The sequence below is a fragment of the Panonychus citri genome, unplaced genomic scaffold, assembly GCF_014898815.1.
Source record: "Panonychus citri isolate SS breed McGregor unplaced genomic scaffold, ASM1489881v1 Contig00109, whole genome shotgun sequence".
Taxonomy (NCBI): Eukaryota; Metazoa; Arthropoda; class Arachnida; order Trombidiformes; family Tetranychidae; genus Panonychus; species Panonychus citri.
In genome coordinates, this window is record NW_026515514.1 from 231,129 (window position 1) to 258,875 (window position 27,747).

General features: G+C 29.5%; 4 protein-coding genes across 4 annotated transcripts; 2 read left to right on the forward strand and 2 right to left on the reverse strand.

Annotated features, from left to right (window-relative positions):
• On the forward strand, positions 1-13,328 carry LOC128389614 (sodium-dependent neutral amino acid transporter B(0)AT3-like). Its single transcript, XM_053349227.1, has 11 exons — positions 1-595; positions 1,904-2,087; positions 3,297-3,604; positions 4,078-4,239; positions 7,685-7,795; positions 7,869-8,070; positions 8,145-8,308; positions 9,387-9,588; positions 9,789-9,948; positions 12,192-12,351; positions 12,633-13,328. The coding sequence occupies exons 1-11, from the start codon at positions 428-430 to the stop codon at positions 12,897-12,899; spliced, it is 2,088 nt and encodes a 695-aa protein (XP_053205202.1). The 5' UTR covers positions 1-427; the 3' UTR covers positions 12,900-13,328.
• Positions 13,329-13,837: 509 nt separating this feature from the next.
• LOC128389620 (zinc finger protein-like 1) lies at positions 13,838-15,345 on the reverse strand. The gene is made up of 3 exons (XM_053349237.1): positions 15,150-15,345; positions 14,352-14,995; positions 13,838-14,164 (listed from the first exon to the last, which is right to left on the reverse strand). Exons 1-3 carry the CDS (start codon positions 15,249-15,251, stop codon positions 13,972-13,974), a joined length of 939 nt encoding a protein of 312 aa, XP_053205212.1. The 5' UTR covers positions 15,252-15,345; the 3' UTR covers positions 13,838-13,971.
• Positions 15,346-16,444: 1,099 nt separating this feature from the next.
• LOC128389619 (geranylgeranyl transferase type-2 subunit beta-like) lies at positions 16,445-17,894 on the forward strand. Its single transcript, XM_053349236.1, has one exon. The coding sequence runs from the start codon at positions 16,608-16,610 to the stop codon at positions 17,700-17,702; it is 1,095 nt and encodes a 364-aa protein (XP_053205211.1). The 5' UTR covers positions 16,445-16,607; the 3' UTR covers positions 17,703-17,894.
• A 37-nt stretch (positions 17,895-17,931) lies between these two features.
• Positions 17,932-19,184, reverse strand: LOC128389621 (zinc finger protein Gfi-1b-like). The gene has a single exon (XM_053349238.1). The coding sequence runs from the start codon at positions 18,928-18,930 to the stop codon at positions 18,040-18,042; it is 891 nt and encodes a 296-aa protein (XP_053205213.1). The 5' UTR covers positions 18,931-19,184; the 3' UTR covers positions 17,932-18,039.
• Between the last annotated feature and the right edge of the window lie 8,563 nt (positions 19,185-27,747).

Genomic DNA, 27,747 nt, shown 5'->3' on the forward strand with positions numbered 1-27,747 from the left:
TAGGAATCATGCTCCATGTGTAAAAGGTAATACAATCAAGTGAATTTGACTTTTCTTATATAATCTGAACATCAAAAAGGAAAGAGAGGAAAAAAAAATCATATCCATCAGAACCATCAAAGTGATACAATTCATGGCCAAGCTAAAATCTAATCAACTTGACAATCTATTAAATTGTGATGATTATAAAACGTTTTAACAATTAAAACCCCTCAAGGATTATTACATAATAATTAATCTCGTTGATCGAAAATGTTTAATTGAAATTGAAAACTGGAAACAAATGTGATTCCAAATGGATTTGTTTTAATCAACTGTCAACATCTTTATTTTGTGTGATTAATTGCAAGTGATTAATTGTTGTGACTCTGTGATTTTCCATTGATTACAATTAACCCGTGATTCCAATCAAATATTAACAATCAGAATGCAGAATATCATGAGAAAACAAATGACAGAATCTGAGCTTCCAGTTAGTGAAAGGTTAGAACTTAAAGAACTTAAAGATCGATTGGCCATGGAAAATGGCCGAGCTTCGCTTTATGGGACAAGTAATCTTGCTTTTAACGATGAAGTGTCACCTTTGGGGTCAGAGGTCAGTATTTTTGTCCAATCGTAACCTTAATGTCCAAAAAAAGGAAAAGATGAAAAAAATTCATGGAAAACTGAATTGAATTGAACTGAAAATTGAAACTTTTTTCAAACAATAACATTTGAAAGTTTAACAAACGAATTGAAAATTTGATCCACTCTAAATTGCTACAATTAATATTGAATAATTACTTCATTTATATCAATCAATATTCTTGTAAAATTGTCAATAAAATGTCAACTATTTTCCTAGAACATTTGAATACAAACTTTCAAAACATTCACCTTGTTACCTTAATTATAATAAGTGAATTGTAGTCAATCATTAGTGAAATTTAATCGATACCAGTTCAATGATTGGAATAAGAATTTACTAACAATTGTAATAGTTTAAATACTCACTAAACTGTGACAACAATTCGTGATAATGTTCAATAGTAATAGAAGATAAAATTAAATGTTCTTCAAGAATATTTCTCTCTTATCGATTATAATTTTATTCCAAGTTTTCATGGTAACTGAATAATCGTAAGAAAGCAGAAAAGAGTTGAAAATGTTCATTTGAAATGAGAGAAAAATAAACAGATTCGAATGAGAGAAAAAAAATAAGAATAACAAAATGTTTATGTTTAGAACTTGTTAGAACAATTGGAAAATCAATTCGAAAACTCGAAACACCTTAACCTTGGACCTTTCCATCAATCGGTAATTAATTAGTTTCTCATCAGAAAAAGTTAAGTGGCATGATAACAGTAATTTCGTGGTTACAATAAATGATTACTATTATTATCCCAATAGTAATTGTAACATTTTCTGTTGATTTAATCATGTAATTCAATTTATCCTCAGTACCATTTAATTAAATTTACTTATTTGTTATTAGCCTACGATAAGAAATCAGAATATATCCTTTTTCATCATCATCATCCCCTGAATACAGATTATCTCCTACTGAGCATTCCCAAAATGATATAAGTAGTAATGGTAATTATATAAACAGAATCTATTGTTTTCCCATTTGACATTAAATGGAGATTAGGATCATCATTTCACATTAATTAACTTCATCACAACAATCAACCTTTTTAGAATCAACTTTCAATTGATATCATGAACAATTTTCATTCTCATTCCATGAAATTCAAATATAATATGAATGAACTAATTCAATTTGCTGGTAAAACCAATGACTCTTTGATATAATTTACTATAATTTAATTTACACTTTCAATGTTTGTCATTGATGTAATACTTTTGTTTTGATCATAAATTATTAAGACTTTGATTATTGTTATGATTATTGATTCATTAGACTACTGAAAAGTTGACACTTGACATGATTACAGCGGACGAAGCGGATAAAGTGTTCAGGGACGGGGAGGATGGACGCGAATCTTGGGACAGTAAATTACAATTTATGCTCGCGACCATTGGATACGCTGTAGGATTAGGTAATGTTTGGAGATTCCCGTACCTGGCACAAAAAAATGGCGGAGGTAAGTCCAGAATTACACCTCAAGTTGTGAGAGAAAAAATTTCTAAAATGAAATTTCATCCACAGAACTTTTTTCAACTCCATCAAATGCTCATAATTTCAACTGAATCATCAAAATAATCGGTTCAGAATCTCAACCTCAATTTTATTTCTTTCAGTCACACAATTTATCCAAATAATAGTAATAATATATTTCCCTATTCTTATTATAGTAATGTTATCTGATATCATGATAATTTCACGATAACTTCATGACTCCTGAGATTCTGCTAGTATATAATTAGCCTTCTGAACCATAGATTATAATAATAGAGTAACTATTATTATTTTTCTCCCTTCTTCTCATCGTAAAGCTTAAATCTCTCACTAAGGTATAATCATGAGGATTGAAATGGATTAAATCATCTTCTCCTTAAATGGAATCAGGATTAACTTTTGTTATAAACGCCAGAATCTAAATCAGCTGTGTAAAGATTTTTACAAATAAACAATTAATAAATTGACCAATGGAAAGATTGATTGTCTTTTATTTTTGTTTATCCTTCTCTTGTAATCTAATCACATTTCGAGTTTTCTTCTCAACAAAATTTGACCTAATTCGATCAAAAATGACCTAACATTTTACCTTCAACACACACAATTGGACTAAAGCTTAATCTTCATAGATATTATCGAATTATTATCATCATCGATTGTAAAGTTCGTTCATAATTCGATAAAGTTCTGATTACTATCAAATGATAATTGATAAGAACAAGAAATTTTCTCGAATTGATTTATTATTTGCAAGAGTTTAACACGAATTTCGTATTGAAAGGTTTCTCGATCAGATTGTTATTGTCTTTTCGATTTCGAAACCTTTCGATCTGGATAATATCAGAATTTTATCAGTAAAGAATTCGAATTCTACCAAGTAAAATGTTGTTGATACTTTTAATTCTCGATCGAAATCAATATTGAACTTCTATTAATATAATCATTGATGAGAGAAAAAAAGAAGAAAATTAATAATAAATTATTTAGTCGAAATTCAATTAACGATAATGTTCAATTAGTTCAACTCATGTTAAGAATTTTGAGTTTGAATGAACTTTTTTTTCTCAATCAATTGAAATCGATTGATTTTATGACAGAATTTATATAAAATTATATCAAATGAATTTTCATCTCTCTCAGCAACTAATCAAATCTTTATTACTCTTCACTTAAGGTGCATTTTTAATCCCATATTTCATGATGTTGGCAGTCATGGGGATCCCAGTTTTTTACCTTGAACTTGCTGTGGGTCAAAGGTTAAGAAAAGGAGCTATCGGAGCCTGGAATCTTGTATCAACCTACATGGGAGGAATTGGAATCGCTTCGGCTGTTGTTTCATTCAATGTTGCCCTTTATTATAATACAATCATCGCTTGGTGTATATTTTACCTGTTAAATAGCTTCGAATCTCCTTTACCTTGGGCTAATTGTCCAAAAGATAATTATCCAAATGGTACTTATGTTAATAATTCTGAATGTTCGGTAAGCATAATTTACTAACTAACTTATTATAATAATTCACGAAAATTCAACGACTTGAACTTTAGGTTTTGATTGATAAACGAAACTCGAGATTTGTAATGATTATTACTTGTTAACATTCAGAAGTAGATTAATAACTAATCGAAGATTTTTTCCTTGTCTTCCATGAAACGATAATCATTATTGATGGAGAAAATATCTCGATTATTATCTCTGTAATTCCGGTAGATAATTGTTTCCACATATCGAGTATCTTAATTTGATTGGAAACTTTCAAACTAATAAGATTAAAGTTGATTGATCATCTCTGAATAGCTTAGAATAGGAAAGAATTGAAATGGAATTATATTGAAAAATAAATTGAAGAATATGATAAACTATCAACTGTTAGAATCTTTCTCAGATTCAGGGTAACAGTATCATGAAAAAGATTACAGGAAATTCTGATAATTCTTATATTCTTTTCTTCACAGAGAAGTTCACCTACTCAGTATTTTTGGTACCGAGAGACTCTTAATATATCCAATGAGATCGAAAATTTCCAAGATTTCAATTGGAAAATCGCTGGATGTCTTTTACTCGCTTGGATTCTGTGTTACCTTTGTATGGTTAAGGGAATCGCTTCATCTGGAAAGGTAAAATCTACTTATTTAGCTAAATTCAAATTCGATATTCACAGAATCGAGACTGATTAAGACGAGAAACAAACAGAATCAATAATAGTGAATCTTTATGTGTATCAAATATCTTCATTAATTATGGAAATTGGGTCAATAATCTTCGGAAGATAATTATTATCATGCTTGTGATAATTTCGGTTGGTTGAGTTTGGCCAATAATCAGAATAATAATCTGATCGATAATGAATCGATTGTGGTGAGAAACCTTTTAAAAGTTTTCGTATTCAACTGGATAAAAATGTTATTCACCTTTCAACGAATGAGAAAAATTGTCATTTATCAACTGAAAGACGATTCGATAATATTTTTATCGAATTTTGTTAAAATTTAAAATTCGATGGAAATTATTTTCCACAATTCGATGTGAATTGTGGAAATTGTGAGTTTCAGTTTTTTTGGATGCTTGTGATCACTTTTCTTATTCATTTTGTATTAGATTTATTGACTTTATGATTACAATGGAAATCATTTAATCATTAACGTTTTTCTGTTCCAACATGAATTCATCATGTTAACATGAACATAATTCATCTTCTAAATCATAATTCTCAGCGGTGTTGGTAGTGGTAGGGAGAGAGAGAGAGAAAAAAATATTCCTCGATGATTCTGTTCAATATTTTATATATTTTTCTGTCATCGAACTTGTCATTCTTGGATAGAGAAATAAAAGGAGAGCCACGAAAGAAAATAATACACATACGAGTTAGAAGAATAAAATGTCAAGCAAAAAAATATCAATTCCTTTGCGATATTATTATTATTATATAAATATAAAAATCGAAAAGTGTAAAAGTTTTAAAAAAAGAAGAAAAAAATGATACAATGAAGAATAGGAATCATTTGATTTTGCAGTTCCATAGATTATGCTTGGGGTAAAGAAAAGAAAAGATTGAAAAGATGATGAACATGGGGAACTTGTTCAGATAATCCAGAATAAATTTCTACCCTGAGTCTCACTAGAAAAAGAAAATACTTAAAGAGAGAGAGAGAGAGAGAGAGAGAGAGAGAGAGATTAAATGGAAAAAAGTATTTTCTCTCTTTCATTGAGAAAAACATTAATCTCATGGTGAAACATTAAACCAGAATTTCACCAGAAATAAACAGAAAACAAACAAAATTTAAACCGGTGAATGTTCAAAATATATACGAGAAGCATAATCGACATGCCAGAGAAACGATATCGATCATAATAATGATCACAACGAACAAGAATCATTCTGATTGATGAAAATGATATTACCATGAGAATGATAATCGCATGTTTATTTTCAGCCATTGAACTTTTTTTTCGTGAAAACCATTTTCTCCCAATACATTTTCCTATTGTAACTTTTATCAGTATCTGGATTAACACCATCGGATTAAGCTCATCATTTTACCAATAAGCTCACATAGAGAATTGAGATTATATCTTGATGATAAACATAAAGTTTTCCGTATTTTATAATCAATATTGATTCAATATCTTTCCACCATTAGTGTCATCTTTTTATTATTAGATGACGAAAAGCAATCATTTCAATTGATCGATAAAAGTGAATATCTTTTAGTAATAAGATTTCAATTGAAGAGTTAAAATGGTAACTTTGTTATTGGATTAAGATAAATTGATCATAAGTTTCAATTGGAAATTCATTAAATTAGATAATGTTGAAAATTCTGAGAAAGTGTAAATTTTTCATTCTAAAAATCATCAATACTACTTGATCCAATTCTCTAAGATTGAATGAATAACCCTAGTTGATTAGTAAATCAGTCGATTCAATTCCCTCGTGTATCATCAGTTAAATCTACTTACATGGATTGAGATTATCATGACTTTCAGGGAGAGATAAAAATTCAATCTCTGAGACATATTATTCAGTCGACGATAAAGTAACCGATTGGATTTTATATACAAACTTCTGCTAATTTGTTACCTGAGTTTTCATGGAACTCAAACAATTGGATAGAAACAAAATAGTCGAATTTAGTGAGAGAGGAAAAAAAGAAATATCGAAACTCAATGATACTCGAATATGACACAAGAAGAAGATAGAATCTTGATGAGAAATTCTTATTCCAAATCTATTATATGGTCTAAATACTTGACAATAGAAATGATGATTTTCACCAGATAACAAAGAAACGAACATTATTGTTGGATTGATGTTCCTTGATGAATTTATCATGTATTCAGTTTATTAATCACTGATTCTTTTTGATTCTTATACATACAATGTAATATGAATTATCTCTGTTCATGGACATGGAGTATTTTCCCTCGACTGATAATAATACTAAACTTTTTTTCGCTTTGCGATTCCCATCAGAATTATCGATTTCTTCATTTCCATCATCACCTTTTTTCCATCTTTTTCTGTTCCTGGGAAATTCAGAGAGAAAAGTAATGAAGAAAAAAATAAGAAATAGAGAAAAGAAAATTCTGAATCATGAATAACTTGCTCAACTTGGAAACTTCATCGATTTGTTTATATATAAATACCTTCTATTTTCATTTTCTTTCATTATAATGTTCAGATACATCTTCATGTTAATTTCATCATGTATTCCAGAATACTATTGACTTAACACACTGATATTCATCATGTTATTCATGGAATTATAATATCAATGAATAATTTCAAGCTCTAATTGATTGAACAATTTGTTCATTTTTCCAAGCATTTATGTCTAATTGAAGAATCATGTTCGATTATTTTCATTTTTTCCACCGAGTCCATGACAATAACATTCGGATAATCATTTAAACTCGTTCAATTAGTGATTCTCCACTAGAAGATGATGATAAAAATAGATCATTAATAGACAATTTGTATCAGTCGAAAATAGATAAATCGAAGGCTATTCATTTGAAAGGTTTCTCTCTCTCAGATACTATTGTATTCCATTCATAGTAATAGTCTGAAAATCCTTCAATCAATATCAAATTCTTAATCATTATGCTGATAAGTGAATAAGGATTGATCCATTTCGAGAATATTGTTTAAGAAATTTCATTTAGAATCTATTAGAAAATGATTCGTTATAAAGTTGATAAAATTCTCATAACCTGAGGCAATGAATTTCTCATCGATTTGTGTTGAAAATGTTTCTATTTTCTTCAACATGTTTATTGTAATAATCATAACATTCAGCTTGAATGAACAAGACATTTATGAGAATTTATTTACTTACATTTTAGTTATTACATTTTCATCAGTTTCTCTAGCATTTGGTGTTAATATTTGTACTTTTACTCTTCGACATGATAATTCATTGTGGTTCATTTCTAATCTAATAGATTTCTTTGTTTTTCTCTCTATTATCTCATCGAAACTGTTTTTCGTCATATCGACGATATGATTTATTATCATTCGAACTGATTAATCTAATTGCTCTCTTATTGTCTTATTTCAAGGTAGTTTATGTGACGGCCACTTTTCCATATTTTGTACTATTAATATTTTTCTTCCGAGGGATAACACTTAAGGGAATGTCAGCCGGAGTATCACATCTATTTACTCCAAAGGTAAATTCTAATTATATTCTGACAATAGTAAATTCTAATTGTTGGTCATTAAACTTGGTTTTTCTTTGTGAAGTGGTCTAAATTGTTGGATCCAATTGTTTGGCTCGAAGCTGGAACTCAAATATTTTTCTCACTTGGACTTGGATTTGGAGGATTAATCGCATTCTCATCATATAATCCAGTTCATAATAACTGTTATCGAGATGCGATCTTCGTGGCTTTAACTAATTGTGGCACTTCCATGTTTGCGGGGATCGTTGTTTTCTCGATATTAGGTAATCAATCAATCAATCAATTCTAATAACCTTTTAATGTTGATTAATTTACTGATTTCTCTTCAATTTCTAAGGTTTCAAAGCTCATCAAATCAATAGTCGATGCATAGAAAATCGAACAAATTATATTGATCTTAATGGCCTCAAGGAATTTCCCATGTTGGATGGAATCGTTTATCTCAATTCTACGGCCACGATTCATTTGGATAAATGTGATATTCAAGAAGAATTGGATAAGGTAATTTACTTAATTTGAAAATTAATTTCATAATCATTATAATAGAGAGAGAGAGAGAGTCGTAACTAATTTGATTCACATTAATAATTAATGTTCACTGATGGATTATGAATTATGTATCGGTTGATTAACAACATATGATTTAATTATAATTATTCAAATAATAATAATAATAATATGAAACTCTTTCAGCATTTCATGTTGTACATTAATTCAAAGAGAATTCTAATGATGGTATTACAATAGATTTTGAATATCGAACATGATTAAGGCGAAAACTTTTTTATTCAGAAACTTTTATTCTGAAAATATTTTCATTCTCTCTTTTTCAACATTAAACTATTAATTCTTCCATGATCATCACTATTATCATGGTTATCATCTTTCTATTTTTCTTTAGAGACAGAGAGAAGATGAGAATGAAGAGTGAGAGAGGAAAGTTCTCTTTTTCTCGTTCGACCTTTTTCTTGTTTATTTAGGAAATTAGTCCATGGAAAAAGATCTTGAAACAAGAATAGGAAGTTGGTAAAACTTTATCCAGAATATTTTTCATTGTCGTTCAATTTTTCTTATAAACATGACAAAAGATTATCTCATTTTTGTTTTTTGTTTTTCTCATCAACTAATCAATAAAATTACTCGGGAAGTTCATATATTATGATAACATCAGATAACCTGAGTCAGACTATTTCTTTGGTGTTATCAAATATATCAATTGATGAATTGCTTCCTATCAGAAGATTTTTAGAAATGTTCATTTTGCGAGTAATTTATCATGAAAATTCATTTTTTTATAGATTTCATGATAAACATTAGTTAAGAATTGGCTTCCTTGTGAATTAAACACAAGACTGAAAGTTGGAACTTTTTACAAGTTAATCCATAAAATCTGAGTGACAAAAACTGATAAATTCATATTTTTTTCCTCAAAAATCGGGAATAATTTATGATCATATTAATATTGATCATCTAAAATAGTAAATACTTTCAACTGGTGTTCTCAAAACTAAATTGACATTTCATGTTGTATAAATCATATTGAGAACTAACTGAATAATATCTGAATAATTTTGTTCAGGGAGCCTCAGGAACTGGTTTAGCTTTTATCGTTTTCACCGAGGCCATAAATGAATTTCCGTTCGCTCCATTATGGTCAATCCTATTTTTCCTCATGTTATTCACCCTTGGAATCGATTCCCAGTTTGGAACCCTGGAAGGAGCAGTAACATCAATCGTAGATTTAAAATTATTTCCCAATTTACGGAAAGAAATCTTAACAGGTAACAATATACATATTCAATTCAATATCAACAAGTTTCACCTGTAAAAAAAAATGTACATGTAACATCATGAATACGAGAACTCTGTTAAACTCAGTTCTAAACCTTTACCCCATAGATTCAACCTTGACCTACTAACCTTATAACCTACAAGTCAAGTAACAATATTTACTAACGTATTGTTATCATTTCTATTGTAGGATTTATCTGTTTGGTATCATTTCTTTTATCATTGGTATTTGCTCATGGTGCTGGTAGTTATATATTCACCTTATTTGACAATTTTGCCGGAAACTTTCCTCTTCTAATTATTGCCTTCTTTGAATGTATCGCCATTGCATTCGTTTATGGCCTGAAAAGGTAACAATTCACCACTGATTATACAACGATTAATAATAATAACACAATGATAATTATCACCATCAACTCCCAGTAGGTTAAATAATAACATTACATTTTGGTTATTGATAATTGTTTCATTTCCTTGAAAATCATTATTCCAGATTCATTCATTTTTCACCTTCAATGAAATTCATGTTCACCCTGCGTGATCAGAATCATTCAGTATATATCAAATATATATACCAGAAAAACAAAGCTAATGGATATCATCATCATGATCATCATCATCATTGGATGATAACGATAAGCATCTTAGCATTCTGATAACGTTAATGTTGCAATAACCTTTTGCCACATGATAACTTTATCTTCAAATAATCTGATATAATTTTTTTTTTCTGCTGATTAATTGAGATTTTTTCTGTTCTTATTTTATTATTTGATGAAGATGATCAATTTTTTCTGATGATAACATCTAAATCCTCATGAGGAAATCAAAGTAACCTAACAGATTAGAACTTGAAATGAAAGTTATCTGAGAATCTGTCATTCATATTTTATGTATTCGGGCAAGTTTATTTAGCCATTTTCACTCATTGATAAGTAAATGAGTTTGGTCTTTTTTCATTAGTTTTTTTAATCAAATTGAATTTTAATAACTTGAAAATGACCACACAAAGTCAAAGAAAAAAAATGATTAAGATTTAATTCAATTTTGTGTTTCAAACAAAATGAATTCCAAGCTTATTCAGAGGAGGAGCTGAATAGTGATTTTTCATAGGTTACTGAATAAATATCGACAAATTTAGTATCAATCGATGCAAAACAGTTAGAGCTTCAAAATTATGTAAGAAACTTGCATGAATAAATCTTTGATCAAAAATAATCAACAATAAATGAAAGCCGAATTCAAGACTTATCCCTAAACTAAAATTACATGTTAAAGTCCCATAGGAAAACAATAGTATTGCACCAATTTGAATTTTTCTCGTTTCGTTTATTAGTTTCAAATTTTTTCGACTGTTTTGATTCAGATTGAAGATCACAATTTAGGGTATTCATTAATGTTAAGAAAATCGTCATAGCATTGATATTAAGTTAATTATTCAATTTCAAAGTCGGCTAAATAAACCTGCCCGACCCTGTATTTACCATGATTCCTATTAATAATGTAATAATAATAACTTTTGACCATTCCATTGGTCAATTAGTCCATTAACTTTTATCTCAATCATAACTGGTAGTATTCTGATTAGTAGTAGTGTAGCATTTATCTCATGATATTTGCTCATAAGTAATAACAATATGATTACAAATCACGCTAACCATTAAGGTTCATTAACGATACATGTTTGCTGATTAAATGTCAATTCAATTCTAACAAAAATCTCAATAGTTGAAATGAATTTTCAACATAATCATTGAATGATGATTAGCCCTGTTGAGTTGAGTCTCAGTTAATTAGTTTCAATGATTAACAAGAAAAACAGAAATGTTTATCATTACAATTCCGAGCTATTGTTTTGTATTATAAACCATTAAAATTAATTGAGGTAAATTTTTCCTTCTCATATCAGATTGAGTTACTTCATGAACATCAGAATCTCCCCATGAAATTTTACTAATGAATAAAATCATTACTTTGATATCTTTTGTCACCTTTAATTTGATTAATGGTATTTTATTATTCATAGTAATGGGAATAGTTTTGTTTCCTTTTCCTATGTTGATGACAGTTCATTCATATTATCATCATGAATCTCAATTTTCAGCTCAATTCCTCATGGGAAGAGTGAGATTTTTCTCTCTCTCATTGAATCAATAAATACATAATTGATAATAGATTCAATTATTAAGCTCGAGTTTTTTTTATGAAACTTTCATCACAAAATCTATTATCAAATAGTCAATTTCAACAGAGACAAAGTTTCACTCTAAGTAAATACTTTGCAATTGATATTCAAATTGATTTCAATTGATATTTTAATGAATCTGAAAAGAGAGAGATAATCAAATTCATCTCCTAGTTATTCATCCATAACCATGGAAAATTTTAAGTGGAAAAAAAATTCATATTCAAGTATATGATGAACAATATCCTTAGGCGATTTTGGAATTTTGTTTTCTTTGTTCTTTTACATATATCATGAATTGTGTTCCAAAGTTCTGAAAATTCTGGGGAAAATTGAATAAGATGAACGAGGTTTTAATACCTTTTGAAGGGAAATTTACATTCTCAATTTCATATCCTTTTCTTTCAGATTTAGCGATGACCTCGAATTAATGACCGGTAAACGTCCAAATCATTACATGTTATTTTGCTGGCGATATGCGGCCCCATGTACCATGTTGATAATCCTCATTTCGAGTCTGGTTAGATTATCACAGGAAAGTGGTTACGATGCTTGGGATAGTAAACTGGTAATCATGTTGTTCACTTTTTTTTTCACCAGAAAATCGTATTGAAATCTAACTGATAATCTCTTTGGTTGGACTTGATCAGAATTCCCCAAACAAATCATAGCAACTCGAATAGGAAATAGTTGAGATGATTTTTTTGTCTCTCTTGGAGAAAATCATTTATTTACAATCGATAGATTTTCATTGAGAACTGTTAGATTAATTGAATAGAAATTGAGTTTTTACCTTGGAATATTTTTTTCTCTCATCCAACTAATTGTTCTAATCAATTCTATCTCCAGGCAACTGTTATAGTTAAGGAATGGCCTGGATGGGCTAAGATTCTAGCGACATTATTGATCGTAATTTGTGCTGTTTGGATCCCGTTAGTTGCCCTGTTAAAGGTCATTGGAAGACCTTTGCTTCCTGAAGAAGATGCTTCTTGGTTCCCTGCTGATGAATTAAGAATTTATCATGGAATCAAACCTCATAGGCCGACACGTTGGGAACGATTAATTTTCGCCATGAAAGATGATTTCGATCCAACAATTGAATCTGATGATATTTAAACAAATTTACCATTCGAATCATTTGTAATTGTAATATTGGTCAATCGTTAATTGAATCATTTTAAAGATATTGAGTATTGGGTGATTGCTGTTAATTGTAAATAATATATTGTAATCATAGTCTCAAATTGTATTAATGTCTCAACAATCTAAATCCAATGTAAAATCTGTATAATTTATTTACTTTATTTTCATTTAGTAGCAATTAACATGTTGATTATAATCAATGATTGGACCTAAATTTTAAGCCACAATCATTAGAGTTTAGTAATTAGTGTCAATTTATCAAGTTTTTTTTACTTAAATTGTTCCTACCCAATTGAAAATTTGAATAACTCAACTAAGAAGATTCCAGCATTGAGATTTTAATCACAATTCTAGTTTTGATTATTGTAATAATAAAAATAATAAAGTTTCATAAAGACTCAATCCACAATTAGGTTAATTGTTATCATTTGAACAAGGAGAGATGAACAATAATATCGATGAAAAAAAACGATGACCATTAGACTAGAAGGTCAATTTGGAGAAAGTTCAATTTGATTTGATTGTTGAAAAATCGAAGGGTAAATCATATGTAAACAATTTGTCTTCCTGATTTCTTTTTCTTTGGAAAATTAAGTTTCCATTAATCAAATGTCAACAGTTAATTAATCAAACCTCATCAATGAATTTGTCTAGTCTTGATTGTTGTTGATTTTTTTTTCCTTTGATCATCAATTTTTGTCATCATTAGTCTTTCCAATTGATGCTGATGAGCTAATTTTTTTTTTCATTGATCATTTTTCACTTTTCAACGTTAATTGAAACCTTAGATGATCAACTATCACAATGATTAGTTTTCCAGCCATTGAAAACTAATCATTTGTAATCAGAAAAGTTATATTGACTGATGACTGGAAACAATCATTACAATAAATATCATGATTTAAGGATAATCAATTTTTTCTTGATTTTAATCATTGTTTTTATCACCATGATGATAAAAAAATTTTCATGTAGATAATAAAAATTCAATCCTTATATTCACAGAATAGTTGAATCCATAATTTTGATTTAAAAAAATTGGAAATTAATCATCATCTTGACCAACATGGATGTTGGGGTTGAAATGTGGGTCAAGCAGAGGGTCATGGTCAGCATTTTGTCTCCCGAGTTTCAGGAAATAATGAACTAGAGTGAACACAGTGAAAATCGCCACGAAACCGATAACAATCCAACCTTTTAACGATAATCCATCATTCTGTTTGGTTATATTATGAATTCTGTAATTGTGAAAATATGATTATAAAAGAGAAAGAAAAAATTGAATTAGTAGATTGGTAAAACTATTTAAAAAAAAGAGAGAGAGAATCGTATCTTGGTGTGGTAATAATGATGATTGATTGTTGATTGAGAGGAAAGGAAAGGAAAACAATCAATTAATTTGTGTGGTGAATTGATTGAATTTACCTAAACCATTTTGTTATTAATTCCAAAGGTGTTTTTCGGCGATATTTATCATCGTCAATGTCCAAAAAGGTGTTGGCATTGTTTGGATTGATACTACTAACATGATGAAATTTTCTTGCATTCGTGACAAAATTAACTTCATCACAATTAACATAATCGGAAATGTGATTCACGTTAACGGGAACATGAGTTGGCTGGGATTTTAAACTGTTGGCTGATGCCGCTGAGACAAGTTGAACATTTTCATTTAAATTGGTCTTTTCATATGTTTCATATGTTTTAGGTTGAGGTTTATTATGTGATGAATTTGGTGTTTTTGGTGAATTTGTTTCAATCAAGGGTAAACCAAGTCCAGCTCTTGACCATTTAACAGTTGACAAGAGTTTCCTTAAATGATTGGCTATCGGTGAATTTAATTCAGTTGGTGGGAAAATTGTCTTGGTACAGTCTGGGCAAGAATAACCACCAGGAGCAGTATTTGAAGGTAAACTATTTGCATAATTATTAAGGCAATTCCAATGAAAGATATGGTAACAAATTAAACGGACACAATCATTATCATTGTTTAGATTCTGATGACATAATCCACAGACCGGCTCATAGGTACTATCCTCTAACCATTGTAAATATGGACGAACGATACACTGAAAATGATTAGGAAAATGTAAAACAATGGAGACAATCAATAATTAAAAGATAAAATGGTAAACAAAATGTTAGAAAAACATGATAATTATCATGATAGTTAATAAGCCTTAGGCAAATCGAGTCATTAGAGTTACTCAAGTGACAACTTACCTTTGAATGATTTGACAACATACAAGACTCACATACGTTGACTTTATGTTCAAAGCAAAATTGAAGAGTCACCTTACGTTTAGGACACTTGCACAGACCCATCCTGGTTAAATTATCGCACGATACAAAAGCTATTAAAAGGTTGAAAGTGTCACTGTTGACACTCAATTAAACGCTGATGACGATGATGCGATCAGCTGACAATAGAATTGAACTTATCTGCCATCTACCGGAATCGAAAACAACTAATTAGGTAAATAGATTTTTTCAAACAATCAAAACAAATTAAATTCACAATTAAATTGCTTCTTCTTTTTGTTTCTTCTTCTAATCTTTAATTATCCATTAATTCCTGATTATAACAGAATTAACTGTAAGTAATTGGAAAAAGATCAAGTAAAACATCAGAATTAGAATGTTTCTTGGTGAATTTAAATACATTACATTTTGTAGCAATTAACTTATAAGTTAATTAGTTTTTTAGTCTATTTGATTGACTTGATTTGGTTGTTAAAAATTCAACCAGAATTTGATTGTCATTGATTCATAATTGGAAAGTCTTAGTGTACCAAAAAATGTTTAACATTTAATTGTATTACATTTGTAATGTTTACTTTGGTCTAATCGGTGAATTGAAATGTCATCTTGTTTCCAGTGCAAAGATATGATGATTTATGTTGAGTGTATTTTTGATTGTTGAATGATAATCAATGGGAAGATTACTGGTTAATGGATAATCAAGTTAATTGGACTGCAACATTAAAATCACTAAATTGTAGGTTGTTGATTACAATTAGCAAAATCTACTGAGCAATAACCCGAGGGCATGACACTTGCACTTAACTACCTCAAGTATTTAGGTAACTGTCACATCTTTAACTAGATGTTTTTCCCCCTCAATCAATCAGTTCAAATTGCACAACAGGTCAACAGTCAAACAATTAAAGGTCATTTCAAATGTGACTTTATTGACACAGCTCAGAAAGCTGAAGAATAAGCTGAAAACAATAAGAGCAACAAGCTGTTTACCTTATAATCGGTTCTATGAACGATCTATTCCCAAAGATCGATCGTTTTCAATTTCAATCGATTATTCCAATGTAAATTCTCCATAAGTAAATAGAAGTTTAAAATTCGCGCAACTAAAAGAGAGAAAAATCTTTTCCTTTCTATTTTTGTGTCTAATTTTCTTTCGTCACTTTTTTAGAATCGAAAATTAAAATCTAACCATCGATTCCATAAGAATAATCGATGGTGATTAATCAATTTTTTCTCTGACCAGTTGAAGAATTTTTTTCCAATATAAACCGCGAATCCAATCAATTAAATTGTCTCATTTTAATTTCTTTTTGTTTCTTTAACTTGTACACTTGTTGTTCTATTTTAACTTGTTTCACCTTTCACCTTTTTAACTCATTACTCAGTCTTACCTGTTACTCTGTTACCTGTGCCCTAAAAATGATGTCGGAAAGACCGATGAGTTTAAATAAAGTAATTCCAATCCTGTTCATTGATAAACACAAGGATTTTATCATTAATTGTGCTCCTACTGAAGGAAGCTTGGAGCAGATTATGAGTGAACATTTAAAAATGTCTGGTATCTATTGGTGTTTAACTGCTTGCCATTTACTTCAGGGTGATGATTATTTGATTACTCATCGTGAGGAGATTCTAGATGTTGTTAGAAATTGTCAACATCCTTGCGGTGGAATTGGACCTTCAATCAATCATGATCCTCACCTTCTTCATACACTAAGTGCTATCCAAATATTAACTATATTAGATGCTTTGGATGATAATATTGTTAATATTCCAAATGTTATTTCTTATGTTAAATCGTTACAACAAGAGGATGGCAGTTTTTTCGGCGATAAATGGGGAGAAGTTGATATAAGATTCTCTTTTGGAGCAATTGCAACTTTAGTTCTTTTGAAAAAATTGCACGAGATCGATGTGAACAAAGCTTGTGAATTTATCATGAGATGTAATAATTTAATTGATGGTGGATTTGGTTCAAGACCAGGATCAGAATCACATGCAGGTTTAGTCTATTGTGCTGTTGGTGCTCTTGGATTAGCTGGTGAATTGAATAGAGTTGATGGTGATCTTCTTGGTTGGTGGCTTTGTGAACGGCAACTTCCATCCGGTGGTCTTAATGGAAGACCAGAAAAATTACCCGATTTATGTTACTCATGGTGGGTTCTTGCATCGCTTCAAATGCTTAATCGTTTACACTGGATTGATCGTAATAAACTAGTTGAATTTATCCTTGGCTGTCAAGATCCCGAGACCGGAGGATTTTCTGATCGTCCTGGTAACATGGTCGATCCATTTCATACACTTTTTGGTATTGCTGGTTTATCATTATTAACTCATTTCTATCAATTAACACCCGATCAACAAGCAGAATATGATAAAGACCACGGTAATAAACCTCCACCAATTGATTACAATTACGTTAGAGAAACAATTGGCCCGATTAATCCTGTTCTCTGTATGCCTCAGAAAATAGTTACAGCCAGAAAATTTAGTGAGAAAATACTGCAAAGTTAATCATCATATCAGAATTTACTATTTTTCTCTTGTGTGTTGTCCTTCACACCTTCAATTCAGCTCTTTTTTTTTCTTAATTATTACCGTTACAATTTTCCACTTTAAAATTTATCTTTCATTTTCTCATCTAAATGTAGACATTTATTCATTTTCTTAATAAAAAAAAGGGTACGAATATTGGTTACAATTGAACTTTCCAATTCGATGATCTCGTCTTTCTTTTCGAGTATTGGAAGCAAAAAAAATTCGACAATTATCTTAACATTAAGAACTAATTAAATTGCGATTAACTGAATAATCCATGAAATTAATTCTCAGTTTCCTCTGAGTGTCTCCATCATGGTGAAGGTAAAGATGAAGATGTTGGCGATAATGACGATAAATATGATGATTGTGATGATGATGATGGAGCAAGTTGATTGTTGGGATGATCGATATCAGGATGATGAGTTTCATTGTGTCGCTTGAGATCAACTTTACGTTGAAATGCCTTCGGGCAATCAGCACATACGAACGGTTTAAATCCAGTGTGTTTTCGTGAATGAGTAATTAGATTTGATGATTGACTAAATCCTTTTCCACAGACTGTACATTTGTGAGGCTTTTCACCGGTGTGAATGTAAGTATGTTTTTTCATGTCCGATTTTTGGTGAAAACATTTACCACAATAAGAACAAGAAAATGGCCGAATATTGGAATGAATCAATAAATGAGTCGATAAAGTCGACGATCGTTTGAACTGTTTGTTACACTGATTACATTTGTAAGTTCGAGTCTCACTTGAGAATTGTTTCTGTCCATAGAACGTTGATTTCTTAACGATTGTTGATTGTTCTTTATTTATATTGTCATGATTATCATTGGAAATTTGAACATTTGAACATAATGATTTCTTTCGAGTCTCAGAATCTTTGATTGTTGAAAATTTCCGCGTTAAATTTAACGGTTCATCCAACGATGGAGTCGATTTAAGATCCAATATTTTCGCGATTGAATAATTGGACATTTTAATCGAACTTGAAAAGATATTGATCTCATTTGGACAATAATTTTCGATGAACAAAGATGAAGATGATTGATTAGAGTGAGTCCATGATGATGATGAAGATGAAGATGAAGATGAAGATGAAGATGATGATGAGCTTGTCTTTCCTAGAATTGCATCAATGCAGAAATTTAATTTACTATTACAGGTAAGATTAGATGTAGTAATCATGTATGGAATCATTGAGAAACAATTAACACTTAACAATCAGTTAATATGAATCAGAAAATAATCATCACATGAAAAATTTTGCTTGAAAATAATGTTACTTAATTGTTGATTATAAAGTGAATGTGATTACTTTGATTCACCTTTAATTGTAAATAGTTAATTTGTCACATTGAGACTTGGTAAAGGTAAACGACACATTCAATTTATTCAAACTAATTGTTGAAACAAATTGTGAAAAGCAAATTGATTGTTGATCACTGATTCAATCATCAATGGTTAAGACACTTTCAAGACTGAACCGCAAGTACCAATGTTCAGGTCTAACTTGTAACTCTCAACTTTGACCTCAAACCGATGGACAAACCCATCGAAGAGGTTGGATCGCCGTTCGAGTGGGCTGGACCTTTAGTAACCTCGTCTAACATATGATAGATAATTAATCCTAATCATTATTATTATTATCACAATTAATCAAAATCTATTTCACTTATGTTATGGTCACTGTGTGTCCATAAACTGTTATGTTAATCGCAACAATTTAATTTAATTTTGTTTCGTTTTTTCCATTGTTATATTGATCATTATGGTTAACTTTGTTTCCAATTTAAAGATTTAGAACTATAATTAATTTAATTGTTTACAATTTAATTGAAATCACAGGTGATTCCATTAACTTTTAATCAATTGTATTCTAATTGAAAGAGTTACTTTGTCCTTTTATCATTAACTTTAATTTGTTTAAATGATTTTCAATCAAAGTAAATTTGTTCAATTAATCATGAAATTAATTAATCAACTAAATTTATTCATGTTTAATCAGCTGAGATTCTGTGTAAATGACAATTTAATCACAATTATCGTACAATTAATTGTTACGAATGAGTTTTAATCTTTCCTATTGTTTTTTTCTTGATCATCTCAACCATTTAATTATCATATGCTTACTGATTATCATTAAATCAATCAGTTAATTGTGATTGGAAACTTTAATGTTACTAAAAATTTGAAGGGTAAATTCATCAAATTGTTGATAATTTAATTTAACCATTCATTGGCTGATGCTAATAATAATTGTTTTGTTTAAATCACTGATTTATTTGTATTAATAAAATCAGGTTAATGATGATTTGATTATCAGATTAAAATAATTGTCACAATGCAAATAAAAAGTTAATCACTAATTGTTTCCACCATCAATGATCATAATATATTAGATTATCATAAATGTATTAGGAAAAAAAAATTATGATGATTACAAATCTATATATTAATTTACAATTAACTTAACAATTTACTAATAACAATAATAGTAATTATCATCGTCATCGATTGGGTGTTTGATTTCACTTAATTGTTGCAAATTATTATTAATAATGAAGGAAAAAGTCTGCAATATGAATTAATAATAGTAAACATATTCTGATACAATTACTATTAAAGTTAATTGTCTGTGTAGTAAACAAATTGTTTGTGGTTCAATTGGTGATTAGATTTAACTAAGATTATTGTAATGACATGGAAACAGCAAGTAAGCCAAACTTTGTGTCTTCGTCGATCAACATGTGGCCTGAGCGCCTTTTTTTCAATGGAAAGCTGAACTCGAGACGCTTCTTAGTCCCCTTACCTCATCGGCCTCAAGTTACGATTCGATGATTGTATCTATTGTTATAAGGAAGACAATTAAATATCAAAGTAACTCAACTATGACCCGAGAAAAGGTAACAGTCGATACATTGACATACGGTCAGCCCAAAGGTTAACAGTTACATTAGATTAAGATAATTATAGTTATCGTAATGATGATGATGATGATTGGGCCACGCGACCTTTTCTTTGGACTTACCTTTCTGCTGACCCGTTACCTTAACCTAACAACTTTTTCTTGGCCTTAGTTTAACCTTGTATTCATTTAAAACGCCCGAGGGCATCAGATCATTACCAGAATTTTTTCCCCTTCATCTCTTGTTATTATTGTTATTGTTAAAATCAATACTTTTAATTAACTCAGGAAATTAACTTAGTTCATTGTAAATGAATCTTTTTCTAATCATTTTTATAAAATTGATTGATAAAAATTAATTGTTATTAGTTTTTCCTGTTAACTGATCAGTAACAATCAGAAATAAGATTTTTATATATTAATAACTTTAGTCAAGTTTTGATAATAAACAAAATAAAAGAAAAGTTAATTGTTTTGTTAATCAGCAACTTTATCATTACTTAATTTGGAAAGAGATGAAGATTTTAATTGTAAATTAAGTTAATTATAAATTGTTATGTATATAAATGATTGATCATTGTTGCAAATCAAATGAAAATTGAATTGAAGAAACTGATTAAATTATGCTAATTTAACAATTAATTGTAATCTGATTCATTTTTATCAGTTAATCGTTAATTTGATATCAACACAATAAGTATTAGAACAGCAATTAAATTATTTCACTTATAAAAATTGTAAACAATCAATTAACCATAAAATCATTGAGATTAAAACTTTTCACAATTTAAAAAACATACAATCAGATAAACACATAATTTAATTACAATCACTATGATCACAATCAACCAAATAAATACATCATAAATTAAATGAGTCCTAATTTTTTATATTAACCAAACTATTAAATTAAAAACTCGTAATTGTTGATCAGCTGATTAACCAAAGTCATCAAACAAAAATAAACTTGTCATCAAATTGTTACAATTAAATCACCATAACCAAATTCACCATCATTCTTCATTAATCACGGAAAATTAATTCTATCCATTCAAATTCCACAATTAGTTAATCACACACTCGAAAATTAATTAAAATGATTGAAATTAAAAAAAGAGAGAAAATTTGATTTAAACAGTTTGAAAATCGCGCTCGTTGAATGTGTAACTTGCTCATTTTGAGAATCACAATTTGATTAATCCAGTCAATCACAGTGGAAGAGTAATTATTTTTAACAAACTCAATTATTTTTAAATAAACTCATTAAATTTATAAATTAAGAATTATAAAAAGTTCTTGAAAGTGCCCGCAATGGAAGAAAAATTGCTACAATTGATTAAACAAAGTGATAATTACCTCAGTAATGATATTAAAAATGTGCTAAACCTACTTGATGAAGCAAACAAACAAAAATTGGATAACAAAGCCCTATCATTGCTCAGAGAACTATCTTTTAGAGTAAATAACCTCACCCTAAAAACAAAAACTAAGAACTACACTATTTTTGAGCTATCAAAAGAAACACTTTTTTGGAATATTGTTTGTAAAGTTTATCTTGGTGGTAAAATTTCCAATGGCTACACTTCTCGAGAATATTTGAAAAATTATATCAAAGACGACGTGAACATCCAAAGTGGATATAACTGTGCTAAAATCAACTGTGTCAGCTTAAAAGAGAGATGGGAGATATTTAACAAATACAAAGACACAATACCAGAATGTCAATTGTATATACCCAAGCCAATAAATCCGATGATTAGAATTATAATTGAAAAAAGCAAAATCAACAATATTAACTCAAAGGAAACAATCATAGACCACATCAAGAAGCTCAATCCTATTCTCAATGATGAATCAGTACAACTTAAATTTGTTAGAAACTGTAACAAATATGAACACTTAATCATTGAAATCTCACCGCAAGTTAGAGATAAAATTGATACTAACATTGAACCACTAATAACCATTGAAGATGAAGAGTACCCGATCTTTGACCATTTTAACATTGTTATATGTGAACATTGCTATGATTTCAACCATACACTCAGAAATTGTAAAAAACAAGTAAGATGTGCCCGATGCTCTGAAGAACATTCAACGAGTAAGTGTAAGAAAGAGAAAAAAGATTGGCTATGCCTCCTGTGGTAAAAAAGGACATTCAGTCTTCTTCATAAAATGCGAAAAATTCATGAATAAATTAATGAACAAAATCTCTCAGACCAATTTCTGCTACAGAACAATTATAATCGAACAAAAAAATACACACTAGATGGAGCCAGTTGACTTGTCCAATTGGCCCATCCAATTACAAAGATAAAACATAACAATAATCAATTTCTTTATAATGATGTAAACAAGCACTTCAATATAAGTTAACAATAAAATCTTCTCTTCGCATACAATTTTTACTATTTGTTTTAATTAAATTCCCTTTAATTGTGAACAACTTAAATAACAATGAGTAAAAGAATCAGGTTAGACTCATGTGATAATGAGTTAATACCAGATGACTGTGACTTCGATTATTTGAATATAATTCAACATATGGATGAAATGGTCAATAATAAACCCTATAAAGAACTAGTGAATATTTTAATTGGTAGTCACAATTTAGAAAAAATAGTCCTTTATAGGGACACACTAAGAGACTACATTAAACTTTATCAAAGTGAAAATGGTATCAACCACGACAAAACAATATACAATAAGGCAACTTCTATTCTTCCACATTTAACTACAATAACTGAAAGAAAGATGACACATCCTCAACAAGGAAGTTGTAACAACATCAATGGATCAACCAAGAACTATCTCAGAAAAGAACAAAGAAAAAATCGCTATAAATTACAATAGTAATTGGTCCCACCAAAAATTGGATCGTTACTGGACTTTGAAATTCTTACAAATTATCGTTGAATCTTTCAAGAACAACATTAAAGAAACTGGTCTTTCAACAACAGAGAAGCTAAAAAATTTCTTTTGTGAGCATGGAGAACCAATCGATATTAACAACATGATTGCCACAAAATCCCAATGTAAAATATATCTACAAGATGAAGCCACAAGATTCAAGACAAAAACTTTAATTGAACAAAACCTTGTAGTCAAAGATTACAACTTCCACGTTCAAATCCCAGATTTGACAGACCCAGCAATTGTAATCGATAATGTGAACAATGACGAAGAATGGCCCAAATTCATCGAAAAATTAAAAGTCTGGAACAAATGGGATAAAGATTCGCGAATACAATGGAAATATGCTGAATCAAAAAATAATGGTAATCATAAACTAATACTCTTGATTGAGTCTAGAATTCGAAATCAAATTGAAGCTAACAGAGGACTAATTAGTGTAGGATGGAAAAAAATACTATAAGACTATTTCAATATAACTATCTGTCTGTAGCAACTACAATCATAAACAAAAAGATTGCAGAAGATTAAGAATGTGTGGTTTTTGTTCTGGTGACCATATAATTTAACTTGCCCTCATGAAAAATAATCAAGATAAATGGATTTGCCCAAGATGTAATAAGAAGGACAAAATGTTTATGATAAAGTTGTACTTTTTTCCTAAAAGTCTTAAAGGAAGAAATAGCAAAAGTTAACCATCACTATAATTACATCATTATCTAATTTTTCGTATAAAACTAACCGAGAAACCCTGTTAATTCAATTTATAATTATACACACACCCTATCAATTAACTTACTCATAAAAGAATATCAAAGTTTAATTAACAAAATAACTTTAAATGAACTTTACTCTCTTCCCGTTTACAAAACAATTAACACAAAACAATTAACACATAAACTAATTATTAATACAAAACATACAAACAAACTAATCACAACGATATTTAACTTTTTAATTAATCTTTTAAAATATCAAACATTACAAAAAACATTTATTCCGAGATCTTAGTTAATTGTCTTAGAACCATAAAAATAACAATACAACGAAAACAAATAATAATTACTAAGATAAACCTTTTCTTGTAAAGCAAAAATTACCCCAACATAAACAAACTAGTAAACAATAAGAATATCAAATAACAAAATCTGAGTACAAAAAGAGAAGATTTTAACTTCAACTCACATTAGCCAACGAATAACAGTAGTGACAACTTTAAATCAGTGAACTAAAAGTAATGGAAAAAGACTTAGATATCCCTCCAAATTGGATAAACATCCAACACCTACTCGTTCATCATCACCTCAGAATTAAAAGTGAAGGATTGTCAGGAATAGAAGTATTGAAAATAATCAGTCCTCAAATCAAACAGTTAAAAAACATCAACCCTCAAGTAACTTCTTATGAAGATTACATCGAGTTAACTTTTGACAGCAGCAACGAAAGGAAACAAGTACAAGAACTACTTAAAGCCAACCAAAACTCTAACCTCATCGACATCAACCATTACGCCGATAACCCATTAATTAAAACGGAATACAAAATTGCTTCAATTGATTTTGGAAAGGTAGATACAATTCTGGAAAGCTGGACGACTACATTACATGCTTATAATAACTGGCCAAAAGAAAGTAAAGTCAAAATGAACTGGTTTAAATACGATAAAAACCCTAGAAATTGTGCTCGAAGTCAGTCTGATTGAAAACTTATTGAAAATACCAAAGGAACGATTTTTCCTCCTTTGGCGAAAAAAATAAGATGTTAACCCAGTTATACAATGTGAACGATGTTATAAATTTGGACATCATTTCTCCGCTAAATTATGTTTTCCAAAAATGTGTTTCATATGTGAGATACTATCCATCAGATTGTATCCATGCCCAAGATTGTTGCTTCAACTGTGGAGAATTCGAACACACTTCCGATTCTTTTGATTGTCCACTCTATTTAGACAATTTAACTGAACAATTGAGCAAAATTGATCATGATTATAAATATTACATAATCAATTAATAACATAAATAAAGACAAGCTTTTTCCCTTAACAAAAGGGTTTTTTAATGCTGTCGAACCTAATAAATGTTCTGTAACAATGAAATTAACGATAACAATATAAATAAACAATTTTAAAACCTTTTAATCTTAACTGATCACTTCCTTTTAAAATAATTTAAACTACTTAAACCTTTATGTTGAACTATTTATAATAAACCATTTAATCTTAAACCTTAATCATAAACCTTCTCACTTTTTAATGAAAACAATTCGCAATTTTTAACAAATTAATCATCAACTAATTATAGAAAGAAATAATTTAAAAAACCCGCTCTAAAAGTTCAACTTTTTCACACCAAAATCAACTCACCAAAATCATTTATATTCAACTACTCCTCATTCATATCTTACTATCTTCAAAATGTCAACCGATTTCAATTGTGAAAATTTTGTACCAATTTACTTTTATATCGACAAAATTTTACCTATCAACAAAGATTCCATCATTGGTCAATTCTCAAACGCAAATGGGATAGATAGAAATTATTTATACAACCCAATCATTGAAAACAGTTTAAACAACAAAAATAAAATTTCTCTTTGTGTTCATCCAACCGTAAGAAAACAATTGACTGATTGGAATATGATTGTTTTCTACTATGGGAAAGAATGGCCAGCATTTGACCATATAAATCTAACAGAGAAACAAATTTTTGATTCATTAAAAACAGTCCCTCTCTACGGTAAAAGTCCACTCTCGATTTACTTCAAGTATCTTCATATTTACATTGAACAAAAAACAACAATCGATTGGCAGAAAATGGCGACCATCGAAGAGTTCAAGGATATAAAAAGGCTTGACATCGATTTAACCTACTGAGCATGTGCAAATCAATTAACCACCATTTCCCTTTGTTTCTTTGGATCACTTTTTCTGTTTACAACTTACTAACAACTCTTTCTGCTTGTGTACAACTTTTTAATTAATTTTTTGTGTTTACAACCTTAGCTCGCCTAAACTAATCAACTACCACAATCAACTTCTCTAGTTACAACCAAGCTACAATCAACATCTACAAATTTAATCAAATTACAGTTTTACATTTCAAATCAATTATACAAAGCAATTATACAAATCAATTGGAATAATGAACAATTACAACATCAGCCGCCTAAATATAAATATTAGACTTTTACCGAAATTAAGTTATTGGAAACTTAATAAGAAGCCGAATATTACGTCTGACGCCTTCAAAAGACACATTAAAAATAACATCAACATTCAACAAGCGATCTTTGATTGGGACTTTGTTTCATTTAGAAGGAACTATGCGATCATCTCAATATTCCATGAGGCCTCTACAGAATTAATAACCTCTTTAGAAAACAACAATTTCTTAATTAGAAGAGGAACCAATAACGATTAAACCAAAAATCTATTTCTATCACAATCTTGAAGAAAATGATGAAACAATTATACAGCTCATCGCAAGAGAAGCAACGATTCCAGCTAACAACCTAACCCATGTTTCTACTAGCATTTTAAACAACAACAAAAGAACAATCATCCAAACAACACCAGAAGCAAGAATTGCTCTTGGACTTAGAAGAATGGCCATCACCGTAAGAGGAACCGAGCACCAATTTTTTGATATTACTGAGGTCATCAATTGCCATGTCTGTCTTCAAATTTACGATACGAATACGATCCACAATTGCAATAGAATCACAAATTGTATCAACTGTGCCGCACCCGTACATGAAGGAATCTGTCGACTATCAAGATGTGCTAATTGTAAAAGAAATGGTCATAAATCAGATAGTAATAGGTGCTCGACTATGAGAAACTTAATTCGAAAAGGAATCAGTAAATTTGATCTAAGATACCAAAACGTTTACCAAGAATATAGACATAGAATCAACCCCAACAATAATCCACACCTCCAATAAGCTTTTTTCGACTCACTCAATTGTATTTCACTTAACCAATACAACTCATTTAATCTTTGTAATCCCTTAAACTTGTTAACCACAGTAACTAATCTTTTCAAATTGTTTCCTTAAACATCTCTCCAACCTATAACAAATGAATCAAATAAATGAAATCAGTTCAAACTCCATCTCAGTCGAATCAAAACACTAAGTATTTTCTTTGAAAACAATGTGACAATTTCATTAAATAACAACAACATCCTTGTCAA